Raw genomic sequence first — 20867 nt, forward strand, 5'->3', positions numbered from 1 at the left:
GGCGTTAGTGAACAGCTTAGTACTCCGAGTCCAAATCACTTCTGGCTCCAAAACATGGAAGTTCTGAAGCTGGGGAGGAATATGGTGCTGCACACATCAGTGGGAACGTCGTGATGTCCACGGCGGTTCAGAGCACACGGAGACGCCAACCACCACAGCTGCTCCAACACTCAAACACTCGCTTTGAATGTTAGTTTCTGCCTCTTTAATCGTCAGTTTAAATCATAATTTAGCTTAAAAACACACACAGTGACTGTCAGAGTTGTTTGGGATGAGTCACTCGCCGAAGGGAACTCTACAGTAAAAGTGTTTGTTTCTTTGTGTGTGTGTGTGTGTGTGTGTGTGTGTGTGTGAGTGAGAGAGAGAGCGGGCGAGCGAGGCAGTGGGTAATTGAAAAGCAGCGCCCGTGTGGCGTGCTAACGGTCGGCTCAGACGCACAGACAGAAAAAAGAATCCTCTCTCTCGCTTCGTTTGCTCCTGCGTTCGGAGTCTCGCACTAACCTCGAGTCTGATGCAGACAAGCACAGAGACTCTGAGCGTCGGCTCTGGACTCTATCAGACCTGCTGTCCCCCACCTGGGTACCCGCATCCCCCCAGAGAGGTGCAGCAGAGGCAGAGTGACCCCACAGAGGCAGCTGACTCTGCTCTTTCCACATTCTGAAGCTCACGTGCGACTCAAGTGGGTCGTAAAGTGACTGGTTTAAGTTGGTGAACCCTGCAGCAGGAACACGTTTGCGCTCACGTTTCATAATAACGCCGAGCGTTGTGTGTTTTCAAAGACAGGAGCAGCCTGCTGTTCCTACAGGCGGGGCACCAGGCCGGTGCAGTTAGAGCTCTGTGTTGTCAGCTCTTCACAGCTGATGTATGCTCCTAAGATGTTTCTATTAAAGCATCAGAGAATGAATCCTGGAGGTGAGGGCGTGCACAGGTAGCAGGTGTCCACAGGTAGCGTTTCCTCGTGCGTGGATCCTCTCAGGTCTCTGTGTTCACTCACCGCAAGTCAAAGTCTCTGTAAACCTGTCAGGAGACGCTGAGAGTCGAACCTCCAGCTGCAGGTTAGTGAAGCTGCAAGGTGAATCGATTGTGTCGGGACGTTTCATGTCGGGGCTCCTGATTGGATGCTGATAAATGTTGTGGAAATAATGGATGTAATTGGTCCGGGGAACAGGCTGAGTCATCGCCAATCGATGATGCTTACCTGTTTCCTGTTTCATGTTTGCTCTTTAATCTGATGAGATGTGGGTTTGAATCCGGGAAGATTTGTTTCTGCTCTGCTACACACACACACACACACACACACACACACACACACACACACACACACACACACACACACACACACACACAGAGTCATGTTTCTGAGGACATCTGTGCCCTTAAACAAACTCTGCACTCTAACATTACATCATTTACCATGTGAGGACTGTGTGCCCCTAAAACAGAGACAGGTCCACGTACTGAGACTGAACAAACACACACACACACACACACACACACTCAGAGAGCTCATGTTACTGAAGAGATTGTGAAAATGTATTATAAATGATTCCACTGGTGGCAAACGGGCACACACACACACGCACACAACGGTTGGGCGATATGTAAAATTTTTCAACCGACAATCGTAAGTCCAATAAAAATCTGTGCATGCTAATGCACAGCGTAGCGTTAGCATGCATGTGCATGCTAACGCTAAGCTAACTAGACAGCATGCTAACGCTAAGCTAGACAGCATGCTGTCTGGCTAGCTTAGCGTTAGCATGCTGTCTGGCTAGCTTAGCGTTAGCATGCTGTCTTGTCTTGTGTATCGTGGATGCCGTTTTCCACTTTGCCATCTATCTCGTCCTTCTGTTCAGTAAAAATAAAATCGATGTCCACATCCACGCTCTAGACTGCGTCACTGTTTTCCTCTGACACGTGAACTGAAATCAACTGATTGTAGTGCAATCAGCTGAGTGTAAAAAGTGATAAGTGGGATCGATAGGCAGGCAGACTAATGATTCCAAGGAATTGGACTACTGGGAACTGGTGGTCGATTCCCATCCCTACTCCTGCTGCAGTGGTTTCAGGTTAAAACCTTGAAATGTGTCCTCACAAACTCAGAAACTCTCAGCCGGGCTTTAGTGGTTGTGGGAAAGCGAGGCTTCTATTTTCCTGATGATGATGCTCTCTCCCTGCTTTCCCTCCATCCTAATATGATTAACAGACACACACACACGCACACACACACACACAAACTCACTCAAGTAGCTTCCTGTTTGTCTTTCAACTTGTATCGACCCACAGCACACACACGCGCGCGCACACACACATCTGCAGTAAGTGAAGTGCCTTCAAGTGAGAGTGAGGGAACATATATGAATGAGAGAGGGAGAGCTTGTTTACTTCCTGTGAGATTTCTCAGAAAAATATCAGAATAACAACATATCCTCGCGCTGGAGCGTAGCCCCGCATGCTTTGGTTTCCTCGGCCTCGTGATGATGGCGTGGATGTTTATCCTGCACCGTGACGTTTTCAGGATACCTTTTGTCGCCTCTGTGCCCAAATATCTGTGCCATTCTCATTCCTGAGGTATCACATGATTTCTTAGGTACGTGCAATGCATTCGTTGGAGAGGATGCTGTCGCTCCCAGGTTGTTATTTAGGGGCGTGTTTTTACCCATACCACAGATATTCCTGACCGAGTCGTACTCGGTGGCTACAGGCTGAAGCTGCAGCGGATGGACTCAAAGAGCTCTGGTAACCTCACAGGGTCACCAGCCTCCTCGCCTGAGCGAAGCAGTGGAGGCACCACTGCAGAGGAGCTCCACCTGTGAGCTCTCACCTGAGCTGATGTGGCTTTGTTCAGTTGTTTGAGCTCTAAGCTGACTTTGTGCGCTCATGTTGCCGTACGCCTGGGTGGGTGAATCACCTCGTGAAGCACCTCTGCTCTCAGCGCCGGTCTGTTAGTAGCTAAATCAGTCGCTGGCTTTGACATAGACAAACCAGAAGTCTTATTTTTGGCTAAAGCCCAAGGATCTCTGTGGCAGTAACTCTGAGTCCCAAACAAAATCCCCCGAGAGACGATAAACTGCATCTCAACCTTGGACAGTTCCTGAGATGGACACATCCTGTGACGTGGAGCTCCTGTGAAAAACGATGCAGCAGAAGGATCCAAGGATCCGCCCCTGCAACCAGCAGCACGCAGCATCAGCTTTAACCTGAACTTAAAAACAGTCATTTAGACACGTTGGCATTTAAATCTCCATCATTCACAGCTAGTGCAGCGTTGTTGTCAGGTACAAGTTAGCCGTGTCACATTCACGGGGCCGCACAAACATCAGCGTGTGTCGCGTCAGGTCAAACACAGCAAACAAGCCCAACGCGCTGGGTTTGATTTAATTACATTTCACTGCGATCCAGCTTCACTCAGGTGCGAGCAGGAAGAAAAACACAGGAAACACGAGCTGTCAGCTGTAGCTGCTGCTGGTTTCAGTGCAGTGCCACCATCACATTAAATATTCATCATTTAGCGCGAGCGAGACACAAAGGCAGCAGTTTTATGTGTACTCTCTCCTGACCACGGCTACGGGAGGTGACAGATGCTGTGTTTAATGGCAGCTCTGTGGCAGAATCAGTGATGGGTTTCTCCACTGTACCCTGTGTGTGTGTGTGTGTGTGTGTGTGTGTGTGTGTGTGTGTGTGTGTGTGTGTGTGTGTGTGTGTGTGTGTGTGTGTTGCCCACAGCTGCATGTGTTGTTGTTAAATTTTCATTGCTGCCTCCGGACAAAATCTAGTTTGCAGAAAGTCACTTTTTAGCAGTGAAGGAAAGAGTCAGTTTCTTCTCTACGAGCTGGTGTAAATTTAGAAGTGTAATATGAGAGGAGAGGATGGAGCAGCAAAGACTTGTCCCGGTGTCTCCTCTGCAGCACGGCCGTGTTCCCACAGATTTATGTGGCTCAGCAGGCTGGCCCTGGGACAAAACCACCTGCAGGATTCTCTGAAGGTGTTTTCACACCTGCAGCATTAACTCAGTTTGAACCGCGTCTGGTTCGTTTCCTCCTTGGTGAACACACGAATCCCAAAAAGTTGATTCTGTTCATCTGGACGTCTTCAGTGGGAGAAACGTTTCGTCACGCATCCAAGTGACTTCTTCAGTCTCAGCTGACTCAATCTTATAAACAGGACATTTGCATAATAACTGAAACCAGCCCACTGAAGGAACAATGGGCTGTGAGGTCACTTCCTTGATCATTAATATGCATATTTTGCCTTTTAGTGTGAGTTTGAGCTAAAAACCGTCCCATAGCAGTGTATGCTTTGTATCCTCACCGGAGGAAGACACTACAGATGTGCAAACATCTGTACAGGCTAGCAGCTAGCTATGATGTAACCCTAAATTTGCCAAGACGTTACAGCACCGTCTTCCTGTATTTACTTTGTTGCTCCGCCCCCGACACATCTGGCCAATGAGCGGGCTGAACATTATCACCTGGTCTGTAGTGACGTATTTTGGTTTGCTTGGGTTTTTCTCTGTGAAAACGAAAAAAACCACGAGGAATAGTTCAAGTTCACAAACTCATCAACTGATTCAGACCAGAGTAACCGAACTGCAGCTTTGCCTCGTCTTTGCTCACTCTGTGGTCCAGCTGGTCCTAACAGCTCTGCTGGGTTTGGGTCTGACACAGCGCTCCAGCACTGAACCTCCTGGAGGTGATCTGGCTCAGCTGAAAATCAGTGATGGATCCGCTAAACTCAAGCTAGTTGGGATGTTCGGTATCCATGCAGGTGAATTTCCATCACAGCTCTTCCTCCTTCATTTCACCTTCTCTGTTTTATAAAGACTCTGCAACTTCAACCAGAACTCTCACATCTGGACTCATCACATCAGTCCAGGGTTTCTCTGGTCTAACGTCCTCTCCCTGAGTCCCTGCAGTTCTTCTGGTACTTCCTCCCATTAGCTGGTGGGTTTAAACCATAGGCTGTTGGTTATGATCCCCTCTGTGGAGGAGGCAGCTGCTGGTCTTCATGTTTGAGGGTCAGTTTCATCTCAACACTTTTTAAGACCCTTGACATTCTCTGGAGCGACTGACCTTCATGTGTTAACGTAGCGATCGACTGCTGTTTCACTTACGCCTCCGTCGCAGAGGCCGGGGGAGCGGTCGAGACGTTTTAATCTGATAATCCCACAACTCAAGAAGACAAAAGGGTCCATTATGCACTCGCTCCGTTACAGCTACTTTAAGTAGTCTTTCTTTAAAGCTGGAGTTTGAACCGGACGGTAATCCAGCGGGAACACCCCTCCGCCTGTCAGACCTGAGCGGAGTTTAACACGCGGAGGGCGGCTCGAATCACCGACGCCTGTGACAGAACCTCTCAAAATTTTATTCTCCTGCTAAAGGTCAAGTAGAACACTTAACGAGCAATTAGCGGAGGGGAAATGCCAGCGCGGCCGTCAGCTAAGCAGCCGCCTGAATTATTCAGTACGATAACAGAGAGGAAGTGGAGCCCATACGCTCTGAGCAGCCAATCGCACGCCGCTAATGTCAAGTGGATTTGCGTTATTGAGAGGTGGGAATCATGGGTAAAGACAGTGTCCCCCTGGTATTATGCATTTCCAGTTTGACTGGTGGTGGTTTGTAAAGGTCGACAGCGAGGCTGCGGATCCATTATCTCGTTTTCTCATAAACTTTTTACTGTTGAATGTTTAAACAGTTGAAACAGTTTGTAAAATGAATCACATAAATCCATCATTCTCACTTTGAAGCAGCCGGAGCTGCTGTGATCATTTCACAGAGAACTTATCAAAACATGATGAAAATTAGCAACAAAGCAGCGTCTGAAGGTTTCTTTGGATGTTTGTTGGTGAAATGCACCTTCACAGACGCGCTCGCTTCATTTATTTTCTACAAAGGCTTCTTTGATTTTTTTTTTTTAACCAACAAATCAGATATTTTCTAACACAGTTCTTCATCTTCGGTGCCACCGGAGTACTTTGTTGTTCGAATGACTCATGCGAGCCACCGGTTTGGAGATTGATTGGCCTCTGATGGGAGGAATAAGTGTGTTTTGTTTTCTGCCTCACATCTGCTTCCTCGTGATTCATGTTTGCCTCTTTCTGATACACTGATTGATGGATCAAGAAAACCTGCTGTAAGACTCCAGGAGGAGGGGGACGGTGTGTGTGAGTCATGGAAAACACTCATCGTGTCTGCTGGAGCTCCAACAGATGGACAGTAGGCGACACACACACTGTATATATACAGTCTAAAGGCACAGACACACTCAGACCAGTGAAAAGGCGCTCGAGCCGCTTGGTCGGTGTTAGCGTGATGTTTGACGAGGAGAGTGCGATGCAGCAGGGTTAAACGGAGTCAGCTGAGTTGTAATCAAATGTTGGTCGTGTGCTTTTTGTTAGTTTTAGTCACCAAAATAAAGTTTCTCAGTTCAAAACCCAAAGAAAGACAGAAGACAGTCAGCTGCTCAGGATCAGACAGATGAGACGACTGAAACTGAAAGCAAAAGTAATCTCTGAGTGTCCTCCCAGACTCGTGAATAATTAACGAGCTCAGTTTGGCTCCTCTCGTATTGAAGCATTGATAAGGTGATCAGACTCCAGTCTGTGTGTGTGTCTATTATTACCTGCTCTGACAGACTCTGCTGCAGTGACAGAGCTGTTAATAATTCACACTCCTCGTCCTCCTCTTCCTCGTCCCTCTGTCTCTGCCTCTCTCTGGAGGTTGAAGTGCAGGATGCCCAGAGGCAAGAGAGAACCAGGAGGAAGCACCCATCCCTCCTTCTGTCCTTCCATCCTTTAATGTCCCTCACAGTGGAAACCACATACTGCAGTTTGTTAGGACTCTGTTACCGCCTGATGTCACGTCCTCCCTGTTTCATGACTTCTTGTGTAAACTCCACAACACTCGTACCACTAAAGACGTGAAATTAACTTAGGGTTAACCCTAACCTGACCCTAACCCATTCATCTTTCAATGTTCTCTGATTAAAGGGCAGAGAACTCCATCAGAAGTCTGATTCAGTTTCATTTAGTCGGGTTAGTAGATGAACATTTTCCTTTTCTTCTACGTTAGCAAATATAGGACATTTTTATATGACAGTGAATCTGCTGAGAAACATTTTGTGTGAATAGAAATGGCTGCAAGGAGCAAGTTTGACAGTTCAGTCTGAAAAACAGAACGATTACGAACAGCAGAATTTACACAAGATGGTGTGTCCATCCATCATCCACCCATACTTTCATCCATCCATAACTCATCCATCCATCATCCACCCATACTTTCATCCATCCATCCATCATCCACCCATACTTTCATCCATCCATCATCCACCCATACTTTCATCCATCCATCATCCACCCATACTTTCATCCATCCATCATCCACCCTATTCATCCATCCATCATCCACCCATACTTTCATCCATCCATCCATCATCCACCCATACTTTCATCCATCCATCCATCATCCACCCATACTTTCATCCATCCATCATCCACCCATACTTTCATCCATCCATCCATCACCCATACGTTCATCCATCCATCATCCACCCATACTTTCATCCATCCATCATCCACCCATACTTTCATCCATCCAACCATATTTTCAACCACCCAACCATCCATCCATACTTTCATCCATCCATCCATCCATCATCCACCCATACTTTCATCCATCCATCATCCACCCATACTTTCATCCCTCCATCCATCCATCCATCCAACCATATTTTCAACCACCCATCCATCCAACCATCCATCCATCATCCACCCATACTTTCATCCATCCATCCATCATCCACCCATACTTTCATCCATCCATCCATCCATCCAACCATATTTTCAACCATCCATCATCCACCCATACTTTCATCCATCCAACCATCCATCCATCTGTCACCCTATTCATCCATCCATCCATCCATCTATCATTGAGACATTCATCCATCCATCCATCCATCCATCCACTGAGACATCCTGACATCCATGCAACCATCCATCCACTGAGACATCCATCCATCCTGACATCCACCCATCCATCCATTCATTGAGACATCCATCCATCTATCTGTCCACCTATCCATCCATCCATCCATTGAGACATCCATCCATCCTGACATCCTGACATCCATCCATCCATCCATCCATTGAGATATCCATCCATCCATCCATCATGACATCCATCCATCCATCCATCCACCCATCTGCACATTCATCCATCCATTCAAAAAGTGGATTCTGTTCATCTGGACGTAGCTTTTTCAAAACCACCTCAACTGGTTTCTTTCAACATGGAGGAGCAGAGAGTACTGCAGAGCTTCCTGTTTCTTGGAGGTAGTTACAAACATTCACAGCTGCAAAATGAGTAAAAACCAAAGGGTGAAGCTCCACGGGTATCATCCAACAATGCTGCCGTTTTCTTCTGCTTATTTAAGGGGTCATGATAGCAGAAGGTATGAGCAGGTATTTACAACCTTCCCCTTTTCTAGTCGTTTCCAGTCAAACTGTTTGTAGCAAATAACTTTGTTTAGTCAAAGGAGCTTGCAAAGAAAAGCGTCTGGACTTCTTTAAGTTGCTTGAAGACGTTTCACCTCTCATCCGAGAAGCTTCTTCAGTTCTAAGGTCAAATGGTGGAGAGTCCCACCATCTTATCCTTAAGATGCAGATGGACTGCTGAGTCTTGTCCTGTGGAGGTGGCTCTTCTATGATAAAGGTCACTCTTTCGAGGATGCCAATGTTCACATTTTGGACAGAGAGGACAGATGGTTTGAAAGACGAGTGAAAGAAGCCATCTATGTCCACTGTGAGCGACCATCTTTGAACAGAGGCGGGGCTTACGACACCAACTCTCTGCCATCTATAATCCAGTTTTGAGTTCCCTCCCAGACGCCTTAACGCCCACTCACATCCTGGGCCATCTGATCTCAGGAATTCGCATGATAAGGTGGGGCCAGGTTTCACAATGAGCTCACCCGAAACTCTGGCTGATTGGGACCCACACCCAGTTTCACACCTTGGCTCAGGCGATTAGAGGATCATCAGGGGGTCCTTTTGTCCCTCTGTGGGGGGTCACTCCCACTAGGTTTATATCTGGGACTCTCCACCATTTGACCTTAGAACTGAAGAAGCTTCTCGGATGAGAGGTGAAACGTCTTCAAGTAACTTAAAGAAGTCCAGACGCTTTTCTTTGCAAGCTCCTTTGACTACGATGACCTGGATGACTGAGAACCTTCACAGACACCTTTGTTTAGTGATATTCAGATCTACACTTCACATGTTTGTAGCTTACTGGCTGCTAATAATGTCTTAGACCTAGGGTTAACTAGAAACTACTTTCATCTTTCACTCGTAATTTTTCTAGCACAATAATTTTTATAATATCAGATTTTAATATTTAAAATCACGATCCTAAAAAGCCTTTGATCTTTGATTCGAGGCATTACGTGACTGTTGGTGGATCACCGGGCAGGAGGAAACATCTGGATGTGGCACCGTGACGTCTTTGTTTGATGCAGGTTTTGGTTCAGTTTCTCCTTTAATGTGCTTCATTTCTTGACCGTGTTTGGTGATGACGCTCTCTTACTATCAAGGGAGCAGCGACGGTATTTGAAGATGTGTGCTGGTCGTGTGGAAAGAAATAAATCCAAACAAAATCAAACAAATCCAGCAGGCGGAAATGCAAAACGACTGCCTGCTTCTGAAGCCGGCCTTTGAGTGTGCAGAGTGGAAGCTCAGCTCTGCTTCAGTTGTTTATTTGGCCTTTTTTTCTGAGGAGAAGAGGCACGACGGCCTGGAGAGAGCTGCCTCTGATCTATTAATACATATGCATAAATTAGTCAGAGCCGCTCTGTAGCAGTTAGCCGGCTGTGCAGGAGCTCTGGCTCTAGTCCGGAAAATCCACCAGGATTCTGTCCGCAATCTGGTGCTGACGAAGGGAGGTGGCGGCAACTCGACGCCATGCTCGCACCATCTCTGCCAGTCCTCCAGGACGGAGGTCAGAGGTCACAGTTGGGGTTTGAGGGCAGGCAGTCCTCCTACAGCTGGAAGATGTTTTCTGGCTCACGTCTGTTTTTCCTTTGTTGAACATGAACATTTTTCAGAGCTGGTTTAAAAGCTGAAGTTTATTTTTCATCTGAATCAAGAAACGAACACAGATTCACTCGTGCTCGACTCGGTGTCACTTTACTGATCTGCAGCGACTCTAATCAGGAGCCTCAAGTGGACGTTCGAGGAACTGCAATGTTTGGGGCTTCATTAAAGGTTGCTGCTTGGTCAGTACTGCAAATTACTCCTCACTGCTAGTGGTTAAATACCCGAGTCTGTTTGTTAGTAGGACGGATGAAGTCTCCTGGATCATAAACATAAAGAAGTCCTCGTTCTGTCCTCTGGTTTCAGTCAGCTGATCATTGAAGGAAACCACTCAGGCACTAATAAGGAGGACCGTGTTGACACTGTTTGAAACATCCACCCGGCTCTAATACAGCATGCAGTGATGACAACACAAGATATTTAGTGTCTGTTGGATGTGTATGTGACTGGTTTAGATGGAAAGGCTGGGCTTGGACATGGATCTGGATCCAGGAGTTTGTGGAAAGACTCTTTACTTTCTTTGTCTTATGTTCACACTGGGAAACGTGGAAACTGGCACGAACCAGCCCAGATCCAGACATCCTTCTGGATCCGTGACAAAGGTTGACGGAGGTTTGCAGTCTGCTTTTGTTGAACCACTCCCGATAAAAGTGCTGGTAAATCTGACAGTGTGACTTTTGTTTTACTAATAAATAAGTTTTGGCTGAACTTGTGATAATTCTTGAAGGGGCTTGACTGACTGTGTGCACTCCCCTGTTTGTTGTGTTGACAGCACGCTGATTGTCCTCGCGCTGGGCCAAAAGCCATAAACCATGAAGGCTTTTCATTAAATCGGCACATCCGGAGTAATGTCCCTTTAAATATGCAGCTTTGTCTTTTATGACGTCTGAGATGTGAACTACTTGGCAGCTTGACACTGAAGACTGTTGTGAGTATTTTCTGCAGCGCATGCAGATGACAGCTGAGCCGATTACTATTCATATCAACATTTATTTAGACTTTCTCATAATTATTGTGTCGTTAGCGGCGTTACGTTTCATTCTCGGCGTGTTTGTGTTTACGACGGCGGTTCAAAGCTCCCCTTCCTTCCTGCCCTCCGGTTTTCCTCCCGTCCTCCGTCTGACTGTCCGTCCCAATTAGGAAGGATCTAAATGGTGAGATTAACGAGAGCGGAGAGCCTCCGGTTCACACTCGCACACATCACAGCCACTTAATAGAATACTAATTGATTTCGGCTCTGTGCTGGCCCGGCGGAGGGGATGGACGGGTGGAGGAGGAGAGCAGGATGGGAGGTCTTTGAAGGAAGAATCAGGAGGACGAGCGTTTAATCCACTCGCTCAAACCAGGAAACGACTGAATGAAAGCAGAGGTGTTCACAGGTGTGATGAAGGCCTGTGAGGGCTGCTCTCAATGAGCGTTTAAAATCCAGGTTTAATTTTGTTTGGTTTAATCAGACAAACGAGGCGAATCCAGAGCAAACAGCAGCCGGACGCTCCCCACACTGTTTCATTAAACTCTGTTCGCTTCTCTCTGTCCTCGCTGCTTCTCCTTCTTTCTCAAAAATCGCAGATTTCTCTTTCAAAGTCTCTGATTTCCTTCAGCTTTGGTTTCAGGTGCTGATCTTCCCCAAACTGTCACAGAAGCCCCGAGAATCAGTATTTATTCATTATAAATGCCTCATTTCCAGCTCCAGACTAATCACCTACATGTTTACACAGACATCTAGAAACTCTGAAGATACTTGAAAGCCATTTTTAACAGTGAGAGAGCAGAGGGTGTCTTTGCTTTCTTTCAGTAACGTATCACGAGGTCACCTTTAAAAGGAAATAAGGAGTTTATCCCATCATGGTGAATCTGTTAGGTTTAAAGGGCAGGTCGATATTCAGACCTAATTCCTTTCCTCGGTAACAGCCCGTCTCATGTTGTGTAGGGTGGAAACAAAATCACTGACTCGTGTTCAGAGGAACTTTTTAATGGATGATGCTCGTCCAATCAGGCTGAAAATCGCCAAAAACTGCAGTACCTCTTATGTCCACCAGAGGCCTGTGCCAAAACTGAGTCAAAAAGTCCAACTTTACAGCAGGAATGAAGGTTATTCCACCTGATCTCCTTCTCCATGGCAACTGGACAGGTGTGAGTTTTATCTGACCTACCTGTTTAGATTTTTTTCCTCGTGATCTGCATCCTGTTTTCTACGTCTGAATGTCATGTACGGCTTAAAATAAAACAGCTGCATGCCAGGAGGCATCGTGGTGGCTGTTTGGCATCTTCTACATGAAGTCACGTCGGCTCTACATCAGAGTCCCCAGGAGGAGGTTGGGGTGGATGGTGGGCATCGAGGTAACCATCGTAGCCCAAGGGTGGGGAACTCCAGCCCTCGAGGCCTGGAGCTACAACCCTTGTCGTAGCCTAACGTAGCGTAGTGCTAAAGTGAATTAGCCACCTGTGTGTAGGTTGTCAGTCGTGCAGGTCTTAAGCTCTGGAAATGAAGGTAACTGGACTTTTTTGTGATTTATGATTCAACACCTTTTGCCTTCAGTCTACGTAATGTGCTCATAGGTGCAGTGGTGTAACCTTGATGACCCTAAACCTCTGACACATTTAAACCCCCACCCGAAGGCTCCATGCCTACGCCTTCAGCTGGTGTCAGACTTGTAGTTGTGCCTGATGTCTGAGGAGGAACCAAACCAGCCTGGTTTAGTCTTTTTGCTCCAGAAGATGTAACTTGTAAAATCGTGACCGTGCTGCTTCATACAGCAGCAGAACCTTCACTGAGCACGTGCAGGAGGTGGTGGGTGTTACGAGGTTCAGATCAGGAAGATCTGAGCAATTCAAACAAGCCTCCCTCGAAGTATGGTGCAGTTTAATACCATCACAGCCACTTTCACTGGTACAGTATTTATGTCCCAAAACAAGATACTCTCTGTTAGATGGCTGAACACACAGGGACCCGAAACAGGAAGTAAGCACACTTTGAGCTCTTCTGTTTTTGGTCACCTGACCTCCACCCACCCCGACCTCCTCCCGCTCTGATTCGTCCACATTGCCTGTGAACATGATCCAGCGGGCGACGGTAGCATCAGCGGGAGGAGTTGGTGATGTATGAAGATGACTTCTCAGAGCCAGCGTTGCAAAGGGTGGCACATTAAGCCCCACATTTGAACGCGGCAACAAATTAAGTGTCACCGCGAGAGGTTTTAGCGATCGCTCTCGCAGCGCTCAAGAATCTGTGTAATTAGCAGACGGTCTGAGGCTCGAATATCCATCAGACACAATGATGTTACATAAACGCTGCAGCCGTCTTCCTGCAGGGCATCTGTTCTCAGGTCTGCTTGTATGTACGCACATTCACTTTATTTAAAGAAGAGACGAACAAAGTGGGATCTGTTTGAGGAGGGCGGATAAACCTCGGAGGGTTTGTTTCTCTTCACGGTAGAAACAAAAAAGTGTTGAAGATACAAACGCAGATCTGCATCAAACCGAGGGATGAGGAGGATTAAAGAGAGGGGGGAGTGTGGGAGGAAGGGGAGAGCCGTCCCTCCTTTCCCCCTTCTTTCCTTAATTCCTCTCTTCATTACCCCTCCTCCCTCCTTGGGGGTTTTTACAGTGTCAGATCTCCTGGTTTTCCCGTGTCTCTGTGAAGGCAGCACGGTGCTTTCAAGGGCGTTGGCAGCTGCTTCGGTTTCCTCTCATCTCCACCCCCCTCCATCTATTGATCCCTCTCTCTCTGTTTATCTCCATCTCGCTCACCCTCCCCACTGCTTCCCTTCGTTTTTCTCTCCATCTGAATGAAACCCAGCTCTCCTCTTTCAAGCGTGTCCATCATCATCCACTCTCTCTCTCTGTTTCTCACTCACTTCCGGTGTCTCTCGCCCTCTCCCCAGTGAAACATTACACTCCTCTTTGAAGTTCAGTCCCTCTCCTCCATCTCTCTTTCCCTCCATCCCACCATCTGCTGAAGCCTGACATCAAATCGATCATGTTTTTGTCTTTTTTTTAATGTTTGGGCTGTGACGCCGTCGGCCATGTTTGCTGTCCTCCTCTGACCTCGCCCAGGCTTCCCAGTTTCCTTCTTCTCATTACTGCTGGCATGAATAAACAATTCCAACGCAGGTTCAAGACGGCACACCGATGATGCTTGTTACTGTTGGATTTTATTCTTCGGTGCTCGCGCCTCCATTTGTGGAATATAAACATGTTTTTCTATGAAGCGTCCTCTTTTTAAAGAAAGCTAAAGGTCTCCACTGTCAAATGCTGCAATTCAATGACTTCACTTTTACAGACTTTTGAATGAAATCACTCATTTCTGTTCAAAGAGAAAGTAAACAAGCCTGAGACTACGACCAGATTTCAGGGGTCATTACTGAAAATCTGCTTTATTATCATGTGAACCTGGAAAATAATTAGAAAGTTTGAGGATTCAAAAACATTTAAAGTACAAGTAGAGACTTACAAATCATTTCTTGAATGAAAGTTTCTGACAGGACCCGAAGGAAAACCAAAAACCTCCAAGTTTGAAAAATGACTCCTCAAAGCCAGGATAGAAGAAGCTGCAGTTCCTCTAATGTCCACTAGAGGCTCCAGCAGTGAGTCCACAGACTCCCGTGTTAAAACTTTACAGCAGAAATAAACTGTTTACAGCCTGATACAAAAACTGTTTTGGTCTCTGTGGATAATTTCTCCCCATCATAACATTTGTACGGTTGTAAAATATTTAATATCTCATTAATTTAAAGTTTACTAAGCCTTAAGTTTAGGGGGCGTGGCCACTAACCTGCCCAGGCGACTGTCTGATTTCCTGCCTCTGGTGTTTTGTTTGTTTCCTGTTTTAATTTGAAAGTCCGTTTTCTTGTCTTCTGTTTTGCTCCCTCCTCTGTGAGCGTTTGCCCCGCCCTGATTTCGCTGAATCAGCGACCTTCACTTTCCTGGCTTGCCTCTCTGTTCCCACACTCAGTGAGAACATGATCAGTATTTCTCCCTCTGGATTTGAAGCTCCCTTCCTCCTTTTAAGGCCACAGTCCCCTTGATAGAGCTTGTTTTCTGATTGGCTGCCCCTCGTAAATGAAAGGTTTGCACAGCAGGTGGGCGGGGCCACTGCGATAGCTTCAGACAGCAGGGATGTCGTCTCTCTGTGAGTAGAGAGAGTGTTTCGAGCAGCGCGCAGAGCTTTTGGCTCAGTGCGATTGCTTTCACATAAACTGACCTCATTATTTGTGTAATGTGTGCATCCAGCATTGCAACTGCATGTGCATGCGACAGGAAATATGGTAGGTCCCCTTTAACGAGCCTGCCTCGCTGTCTCCACTCCTCGTTATCGCTTAGATTTCTCTGACCTTATTTATTTAGAGCGTACTTCTCCAAACACGAGGAGGGTTTAAGTCTGTCGACACAAACCAGAGTCTGTTTGTTTAAAGTTACAGAGGACACGTTTACAAAGAGCGCATCCAGCCGTGTGAGGCGTGTAGCTGCGTACCGTGTGTTCGTGAACACGCTTACATGATTAAATCTGTCAGTAACAAAACTCATTAGCATAGAGAGAGGACGAGCGTTTCAAAAGGTAACGTGGTGAAAGCGTGGTGGTGTGAACGAGTGTGTTCATGTGAAAGAAAGGCAAACACAGAGTGGGAGGAGCTTCACCTCCAGCAATTAAAATGCTATGAATAACTCGATGCTCCAATTAAAACACAACTGAAACAGATCAGCTCAGATTTTCTTTTTCCATCCTCCACATCACACATCTGTGTGTGTGTGTGTGTGTGTGTGTGTGTGTGTGTGTGTGTCTATAAATGTGACGGAGGAGGACTTCATGCAGGGCGTCCTGTGGGCTCCAGGATAGCTTCTCTTTTTCTTCTCGCTCACACTGATTGGTTCAGCCACAGTCCTGCGAGTCCAATAGCTAACTCTACATCTTCACACCATGTGTATGTTTCGGGGCTGTGATTTTAAAGGCTTGTTTTTAGAGCAGGATTCAGATTTTCACTGGCTGAAGTACTTTGTGGGCAGCTCTGTGTGATTATAATTCATAGCTGTGACTGACAGCTGCTCCCAGTGAAGAGTTTTGGAAGAGTCGCAGTTTGTTCCTTCAAACTGGATCTATAGGTGCTCACAGCAAACGTGACCAAAGTTTAAAATTACGAGGTCAAGTGAACCACATGCAGTCTGGCTGCAGACTGATCTGATAAACACTCTGTTTCATGCAGTTTTCTCTACTCTTGGATCTGTATGATGTCATAGAGAGCAGAGACCTTTAAATGGCAATATCAAATGCAGAAGCCCCGCCCACTTGGATTCAAACGTTCAGTTTATGGCAGCCAGTTGGTGTAAAGGGGGTTTAAAAGGAGGATGAGCTAAGTGACTGAACAAAGGCCCGGTACAAAGTAAAGAAGGATTATTTTGAGCTGTGAGTCATGCAAAGCTACTGTAGTAAGGTCCATGGTGCTGAAAATGATTAGAATGGGTCCAATGACGTCCCCTTGTGTGACTAAATGAACAGAACTCCATCATCTGCGAAAAGCTGCACGTCAGTGTTTTGCCTCTGAGGTGTTTCCCTGCTCTGTGGCGGGGGTGCTGAGTGGGTCCAGGTGCTGAGTGGGTCCTAGGTGCTGAGTGGGTCTAGGTGCTGAGTGGGTCTAGCGTAGCAGGAGTTCCTGTGTGGGGCTGAATAATAGGACACTGAGCAGGTGTTTCTCGCAGATATCTCCACGGAGCTGCTGCTGTCTCTTGCCGTGTCTTCATGTAACATTTGCAGCACATGAAATCCTGACGCTGACACGTTTAGTCCCAAACAGAGTTCATCTTTGTTAAGTTGCATTGCGACTCCCACTGGTGTTTGTTTTAAGGACAGCAGCGCCTGAGCCTCACGAGTCCGTGTGAACCTTCAGCCCTGACTGTAAACCGTCTCTGCAGGACTCACGTTTTCTATATTCTGTCATAAATCTGTGTTTTTGTGTCTGTTTCCACACGTGTGACAGCAAACTACACGCATATTTATCACACTGCTGTGTGTGTGTGTGTGTGTGTGTGTGTGTGTGTGTGTCCAGGTGTCACTGTATCGATCGCCCTCCCTCTCTCTCCACTCTGTGACTGGATAATGGAGACATCAATTATTCAGCAGCGACACAGTCTATCACATGAAATACCATTCACTCTGTGTGTGTGTGTGTGTGTGTACACAAATATAATGTGTAATTGTGTCTCTTCTCTCTGACATTTCCTCCAAACGTATCGATGATCAATTATTCACGAGCTGCAGAGCGAGAGCGGGCGAGCGACACAGAGCTTGAATGGAGAGAGAGAGTGTTGGGTTTAGTCCCTTTGACTGTGATTTAATGTCATGTGACTCACAGGTGTCTGTGGCCTTGTTCACACCTGCCGTGGGTCTCTGGGGTTCACGGCGAATCACAGCGCTGTTTCGCTGCGGATGATAAAATGATGATGTCATAAATATGACCAACATTTAAATGTAATCAGAGTAGTGGGAGGCGGAGCAGCAGAGGAGGAGGTGATTGTAAAGATGGATGAAGCTGGCATGAGAACACAGCACTGCTGGTTTGTCTTCTGATGTAACTTCCTGTTTCCTGCATGTTTTTCCTTCCTGTTTTCTTAACCAATCAAATTCTCCCTACAAACACAGTCAGACTGTTGCTCCTCGGCATCGATTGACATCCAATAAGATCCAACAAGTTTGGACTGATGGCTTCATGGTGTCGGTTTTACTGTCAGGTCTGAATAAAACATGATGCTCAGTTTTATGGCTTCATTACAGTCAAACAGTAAAACGGGTGATTTGGGGGTGACTAACGAGCCGCCGCCGTCTGCCATGAAGCTCGATTAGAGGCTCCGCACTGTCAGTCGAAGCCTCCATCCTTTGGATACAGTCTGTGTTTAGCCGTGCAGATTAACGGCACAGAAACACCGTCGGTCTGCTCGCTCGTGCACAGATAACTGCAGCACAGTTAATAATAACAGCGATTCCTCAGATTGATCCGTTTGATTGGAGCGACCCAGAAATCCACTGTTAAAGCAGGAAAGTGGGAAAGGTGGGAAAACATCCCAGAAATCCACATCACAGCTTTTAGCCGAGCCGGAACAGCAGCTCACAGGAAACATGACGAAAGAGTCGGAAACTCGCTGTCGAGCACGGTGTACATACTCACATACACTCTGTTACCTGAAACCTCACTGTGTGTGTGTGTGTGTGTGTGTGTGTGTGTGTGTGTGTGTGTCTCTTTCAGGACCGGGAGGCGGAGTCATTGTTACCGCATCATCTACCGCCACATGGAGCGAACTCTGACCCAGCAGGAGGTCCGACGTGTCCACCAGCAAATCGAACAAGCTGCCGAGAGCGAGCTGGGCGTGCAGGGCCGATTCTGACACACACACACACACACACACACACACACACACACACACAGACACACACACACACACACACACACACATAAATGTATTTCTATACCTCAGAGCTGTTAAGCAGCTTCGTCACATCCCCGTAGCTGTGAGATTTCACTGTGAGGGGAAACGCGTTGACTTCAATAAAGACGTCACTGTCTTTGATGCTGCGCACACACAGACACACACACACGCACACACACAGCAGTACCTTTGCAGCTCCTCTCGAGGCTGAAACATTCACTTGTGTCACTTTTAATTTCCCACACACCTCCTCGGCCGTTTGGACCTCGGCAGCTGCTCGGACTACAGAGAACATCAGAGCGTCTTTATCGTCCCTGCCTCGGATAATAAATCCATCAGACTGAACCGAGCGCCGTCTGCACATCCTTCGGATGTTTTCCGGTTTGTTCCGTCATTATTAACGTCGCGGTGCTCGCCGGGCGGACACAGAAAGACCTCGCCGCGTTGAGACGTGACGGCCTCTGCAGCACATGAGAATGAGTCACTTTCAGTGATTTGTGTTTCCATCATTATTGTGACAATGATATTCTGAGAAGAGCCGGCAAATTCAGCTTTTGGCTTCTTATTTTTAAATGTGCAAGAACATGATGTGCAGATACAGAAATAAATCAGCAGCAGGCGGATGCAGGGGAAACTCTGCACCTGCAAAAGTTTCAGCAACTTCAGGAAGGCGTCAGCAGCGTGGAGGTGGGCCTGGTCTGGTTTAAGTTAGCTGGACCTCACAGGGGTTCAGGTTTGGGTGAGGTAACATCCGCCTGTTCGACACATGCTTTGCTTTTCAAAATCAGTGCCTGAGGTTCCATCTTTTAGTTTATCTAGTTTATCTTTCTAGACGACGTCCTCGTCCAAACAATAATCTCTATAAACAGATGCCAACATCTGGACCTGCAGGCGAGCGGCCAGAAGCTCTCTGAAATCCACTGTGCTGATGTTTGAGGATGTTCGAAGGTGAAAAGGTCGAGAGCGAAAGCACAGGTGGTCATGTGATAAGACGCCATCCCTAGCCCTCCAACCACAGGCAGAGATCAGTTTGACACCAACATGTAGGATCAGTGTTCCTGTGAGGAGGTCAGATAATCTGTGTATCTGCTGCTTCAGCTCAACTGAGGCAAACTGATGTGAAATGAAGAAGAAACGTTGTTTTCTCAGCTCCTGCTGTGCAGCTGGTGTTTATGGGCGAGTTTAGTTTCAGAGCAGAACCGAACAGCTTCGCGGTGCTTCATCTGCTCACGTCAGATTTTACTGATACGTGCAGCATCTGCAGAACTCCCTCACATTACAGTTTGGTCCTGTAACGAGCACGTTTCCATCAAACGCCGATCGTGCTCCAGGTTTAGTTAGAGTATGAAACCTCCCGCTGGACCAGGTCACACGTGTAATCCCGTTCACAGCTTCAGAACAGGAAATCCAGCATCACCTCCGGGAACATCGGGATGGACTCTCTCTGCATCTCAGCCTGAAGTTGTTTCTGTGAGAGAGGAAACAAAGCAGCGAACGATGAGTTTAGTATTTACAAAACCAACGTTTCTGTCTTCATTTCCTTCATGTGCGAGCGCTTTAACGAGCCGCCGTCTGTGTTTAGATAAAAACATTAAAAGTTTTTGGTCACGTTGTTGTTCGAGTGTGTTTTTATTTCACATCTGCAGAGCAGAGAGATCAGAAATAATAATTATATTTAACATTAAAAATATGTTGATTAAAAACATAAAAACTGTCTGTTAATCAACTTGTTGATTTACTATAAGTAAATCCAAATACAGGAAGTCATGACCACTTAGCCCCTCCCACTTCCTCCCATCCAAACGGAGTATTTCTCTCTTTGCATTCCTGCTCGTGTGTTTTTATGGTCAAAATAAAGATTTGATGGATTGAATCCAGTTAAACAGAAGAGGAAACGAGGACGAAGCGTCCCCTCGCCGATGAGCCCACGCCGAGTCATGGAGCAGGCTGGACTCCTGCTGGCGGCGATGAACCCAAACACACCTCAGAGCAGCGAGCTGAGGACGCCTCACATGATGCTTCATTTCCTCGGAGCCTTTCTGTCTTCCTATCAGGCCTCACAGGGCGGAGCTTAATGAGGTCAGAGTGGACGGCCGGTCGCTGACATTCATTAATTTTACACTAAAATCTGATCGATGGACACGCGCAGCCTGACTGTCTTCCTCCTCACGTCCCACACAGAAACATCACGCACACCCGCCGCCGTCCAAATGCCAGTCTGTCATTTCCTCTGTGCTGGCGCCGAGGCATTAAATGGCTTTGCCTGTCACTCTACTCAGCAATGCAATGAATTCTGGGAGCTGCACACACACACAGACTCTTGTGTCTTTGTGAGGACCCTTGCTGCACGCCTGTCTCCTCGTAT

At 47.0% G+C, this 20867-nt stretch overlaps 1 protein-coding gene across 5 annotated transcripts in view; it reads left to right on the forward strand.

Moving 5' to 3' along the window:
- The window catches only part of fars2 (phenylalanyl-tRNA synthetase 2, mitochondrial), a 129372-nt gene extending 109262 nt beyond the window's left edge, over positions 1 to 20110 (forward strand). For all 5 annotated transcript variants that reach the window (XM_040039503.1, XM_040039500.1, XM_040039499.1 and 2 more), the window contains one exon: positions 18322 to 20110. In XM_040039503.1, the coding sequence (XP_039895437.1) occupies positions 18322 to 18460 (139 nt within the window). In that variant the 3' untranslated portion in view covers positions 18461 to 20110. The remainder of the gene's footprint in view (positions 1 to 18321) is intronic.
- Positions 20111 to 20867: the final 757 nt, after the last annotated feature.

This window comes from Simochromis diagramma, unplaced genomic scaffold, assembly GCF_900408965.1.
Source record: "Simochromis diagramma unplaced genomic scaffold, fSimDia1.1 OVJJ01000567.1, whole genome shotgun sequence".
Classification (NCBI taxonomy): Eukaryota; Metazoa; Chordata; class Actinopteri; order Cichliformes; family Cichlidae; genus Simochromis; species Simochromis diagramma.